Source organism: Limulus polyphemus, unplaced genomic scaffold (assembly GCF_000517525.1).
Source record: "Limulus polyphemus unplaced genomic scaffold, Limulus_polyphemus-2.1.2 Scaffold768, whole genome shotgun sequence".
Taxonomy (NCBI): Eukaryota; Metazoa; Arthropoda; class Merostomata; order Xiphosura; family Limulidae; genus Limulus; species Limulus polyphemus.
The window spans coordinates 327,450-332,030 of record NW_013666378.1 but is presented as its reverse complement, the minus strand read 5'-3'; the positions used below and the strand labels follow the sequence as shown (position 1 = coordinate 332,030).

At 40.7% G+C, this 4,581-nt stretch overlaps 2 protein-coding genes across 3 annotated transcripts in view; both read right to left on the bottom strand.

The window, feature by feature from the left end:
• The window catches only part of LOC106460435 (7-dehydrocholesterol reductase-like), a 16,365-nt gene that overhangs the window by 8,243 nt on the left and 3,541 nt on the right, over positions 1–4,581 (bottom strand). The window contains 1 exon segment of the mRNA XM_022387140.1: positions 467–1,346. Coding sequence (XP_022242848.1) covers positions 467–1,346 — 880 coding nt within the window.
• LOC106460433 (spectrin alpha chain-like) overlaps positions 332–4,581 on the bottom strand; it is a 93,720-nt gene continuing 89,470 nt past the window's right edge. For both annotated transcript variants that reach the window (XM_022387137.1, XM_022387138.1), the window contains one exon: positions 332–343. The gene's annotated coding sequence lies outside the window, so the exon portion shown is untranslated. The remainder of the gene's footprint in view (positions 344–4,581) is intronic.

The following is a 4,581-nucleotide window of genomic DNA, read 5'->3' as shown; positions in this document are numbered from 1 at the left end:
CGATTTTGATGTGCAGCTAACCCAGCGAGAGACCTGCTATTAGGATTATACTGAATTTGGGATGTTTTTATTGAAAAACAATATAAATTCAAAACTTTTAGGCCATCATAACAAAAGTTAATCAAATTTGTATTATAGAGCAAGAATCTTGCGGTGAAACTTTCAAGAAAACAAAAATATCGCTAGGAGTCATTTTTCTAAAAATCAGTTGAAAGTGTGCTTATTTAAGGGAACACCTTGTACTACGAGAGAAAAAGTTATAAAGCATTCTCAGACTTCAAGTCCCTCTGGTGTGTTAGTTAAGTCTTGTGACTACTTCTGTTTCTTGTGCTCTTCACTTTGTCTATTACTTCTGGACTTCCTTTGTATCCTCAGGGCAATTCAAGTAGAATTTGTGGGACACCAAGATGGAATTTTGGTTAACATTAACATTAGAAAAATAAGTAAAATGTTAGATATTACTCACCTGCATGGTCAACAATGATGTCTATTGTTTTCATGTAACCATCCTCCCACCAGAAGAACTTAGCAATATAGACAGTCTGAAGAATGCTGGTTACAGCCATGGCCCAATTCCATCCACTGTATTCTACCTGAGCTTTCCAGAAGAGAAGAACTTCTAGTTGCCATAGCAACATACCAAACCTACAGTTGGTCCACATCTTCAGGTCAAACCAGCGACCCAGGCGGGGATAAAGTTCAAGACCCCAGTAGAAATCAAACACGGGATTACCAGAGGAACCGAATTCCCCAGGAGAAGGGGATATTAGACCTTTTACTAAAAGAACTATGCACACGCTGAATCCAAATAATATTAATGCCCCTGTGAATGGAACCATTTTCTTGTACCAGTACCACGCGGACGTGACGTCAGAGTAATCAGCTAGCATATGGCGATAGCTCAACAAGTTCACAAAAACCAACATGGACAACAAATAATACTTAAAACCCGAATTTACATATTCAGGACAAAAACCATTGTGTGTCGGAGGACCTACGTATCTTCTCCCTCCAAGAAAGAGTAACGACAGTCCAGCCCATGTCGCTAAGCCTAACACAACTGCCCACACCTCTACATCTCCAACACCAGCCAAAGTCCAAGCATCTCTCCAAAACTTAGGAAGATCTCCCGACAAATTTGTCATAGCATTGCTGCCTCTTTCAACAACAAGATAAACAATACACACCACGGTGTTTGGTATTACTACCATCAGTAACATAGGAACAAGAGTTTGTCGTAATATCTTTTCGTACCAGCTTTTTGTCTCAGAGGAACCTTTGGATGGGCTGTCACGTGAAGTCCTGTGCATAACGCCTCTTTTGGTCCATGTTTCAGAATTAGCCATCTGTTAAGTGAGAAAAAAAAAAAGGTCTTTTAACAGTCACATGAAATGAAAGTTTGGTTTAGATATTCATATTTAAAAATAACTTTTAAATTCATATTTAAAAATAAATAAATAAATAAAAATAACTTAATTATCCTTTAGGATTCAGAATAATTATGTGTGTGTGTGTTTCGTTAACCCTTGCCGTTTTCTCTAGATCACGATAACGAGAGGCCTCTTAGTGATTTGCATTTGGCGGTCTAAGGTTTTTCTATACATTTGTGTTCCTTTATCCAATCATTATGCTCATGACTGTGATAACATTTGTACGGGTTGTTCTTCACTCTTATAACACACCCACAGTCCGGCACGCTAACCACTGGGCCACAATCAGCCAAAGTTATATTGGTCAATTGACAAAGAAACGGTAATGCCTCCAATTTCCAATTACAAAATGTTTAAATGTGTTTTTTAACTTCTCAATTTTTGGTAATATACATTTTTACAGTCTAAAAGGGATTAAAAACACAAATTAAGAATGATATATTTTTGACTTTGGTCCATTAGCCTTGCTTACAGAGAACCAACCCTCTGTCTATAATATCATCTTAAGAAATATGACTTGTTACCTTCCCTCTGGTCAGCAGTTCTAAATTAGAAGTGACTATCAATGCTCCCTCTATTTTTTTTTAAATCATGCGCGGAATAAAATTTTTCATATGCTCCAGTATCAAGGCAATGTGCAGATGTGCGCTACCAGTTTCTTTTTTTAGACCATCGACCCTGATGGATCATTAGGCCGCTTTGCAATGCTACCAGTTGATCATTTGGGAGTTAGGCCTTTCAACTGCCAAGGTCATTAAGGCCATCAACGTGTTCAGACTCCTTACCATTACTGAGGATGTGCACGGGTGAAATAATGAAGTGCGCGGCACTTGATTGGTTGTTGTGCGTCTGCGCAGCCGCGCGGGTTAGAGGGAACACTGGAGGCTATGCCCGAATTTTAGGCACCTTTGATCTGGTAGATAGTCCACGTGTCACCAAAGTTGCTGTTCGGGTTAAAAGCACCAATAATTTAAAGTTTCGGTTTAGTGTTTTCTATTTTAAATGCACTTATTTTGAGACTACGCCTAACATGTGCACTGTACAGTACGCTCTCCACGAATATGGTTACGTTGTGCAGCTGGAATACACAAACCATTACTGAGCCTGGTGGTAAGGGAGTGCTCGACTCGCAATCTGAGGGTCGTGGGTTCGAATCCACGTACCTGAACATGCTCGTTTTTTCAGCCGTGGGGGGGGGGGGGGTGTTATAATGTGACAGTCATTCAATTAATCCCACTATTCGTTAGTAAAAATAGTAGCCCAAGAGTTGGCGGTGGGTAGTAATGACTAGCTGCCTTCCCTCTAGTCTTTCATTGCTAAATTAGGGACGGCTAGCTCAGATAGCCCTCGTGTAGCTTTGTGCGCAATTCAAGCCAAACCACTGTATTGCTTGAAGATTTGTGGCGAACCTTAGATAATCGTTATAACAACTTTATCTACAGTTTCTGAGTAACGGCCTAACATAGACCTGAAGACAAATGGTTAACATATCGATCAGAGACGTCGCTAGGTGCTTAAAAGGTGCGGGCCCACAGACGCGGGAATTTCAGTATGGTATCGATCATGGTTTTCTATTCTGATTTTTTCGAGACATCAATTGGGGATTCGGGGCACTGTCAAATAGAATAGGAGCACGAGCCCCGTGTGTGCTAGCGCCTAGCGACGCCCTCGAGATCCATCACGATCGTGTCGCTAACCGTTCGGGGCTGTTAAATGACCACAACCTCGAGACTGGAGTGGAAAAACAAATGTTTTTTCCAGTATATTAACGCTCTCTGCAGCAATGAACGTGTGCGCATGCCTGATTTTTGAAATATCAGCATCAACTTCTTGGAACTTTATAATGTTAACCATGTAGAATAACTACAGGAAGGGTTAGTTCGAAATGTTAGACTCTGAAAGGCACCGGTTGAAAGCATGTTTCGCAGGCAGAAATACGGCAGCTATTCCTTCTCCAGTGAATCCCCCGTCACACCAAACATGCTCGCCCTTTCACCCTTGGAGGGCGTTATAATGTGACGGTCAATCCCACTATTCGTTGGTAAAAGAGTAGCCCAAGAGTTGGCGGTGGGTGGTGATGTCTAGCTGCCTTCCCTCTAGTCTTACACTGCTAAATTAGGGATGGCTAGCGCAGATAGCTCTCGTGTAGCTTTGCGCGAAATTCAAAAACAAACAAACAATCCTTCTCGAGCTGCACTATTTTCAGATAACTTTAGCAGAGCAGTACCTAAAAAAAATTTAACCGACTCCACCTGAGATTTTTGCTTACATTTAAAGGACTTTTATGACCGTTTCTTTGTTGAATTTCGTGTAAACCTACTATCTGCACTAGCCGTCCCTAACTTTGAAGTGATAGACTAGAGCGAGGGCCACACTCCGCCAACTCTTGTCAGACCGAATAGGGGGATTTGACCGTCTCTCTTATAACGCACACATGGCACAAAGCGTGAACCGCGATTTTTTTTATTTGCGATAACGAGGCGCGAACGACTAAATCTTGCATCTACAGTCCGGCACGCTAACCACTTGGCCACACTCGACTCTATAATAATTTTCTAGCTTTAGTAATACGAACTATAATAACATATCATGGGTCGTTTAGGATATGACTTGTGGGCCACTAATAAAACAATCATGGGTCGTTTAGGATATGACTTGTGGACCACTCTAATAATAACATATCATGGGTCGTTTAGGATATGACTTGTGGGCCACTCTAATAATACAATCATGGGTCGTTTAGGATATGACTTGTGGACCACTCTAATAATAACATATCATGGGTCGTTTAGGATATGACTTGTGGGCCACTCTAATAATACAATCATGGGTCGTTTAGGATATGACTTGTGGGCCACTCTAATAATAACATATCATGGGTCGTTTAGGATATGACTTGTGGGCCACTCTCTGATTAAATACATTTGAAATTAAAATACACAATAATAATAATGATATATATATATATTCGGCATGTAATGCTGTTTGATTGCAAGAAGGGAAACAACGCCTCTGTAGCCACAAAGAATATCAAAGAAGTTTATGGAAATGTTTTGAACGTTCGTAAGTGTCAACGATGGTTCAACAAATTTAGTTCAGGTGACATTAGTCTTAAAAGCTGTGATGTCAGGGGCCGACATATACACTCGTG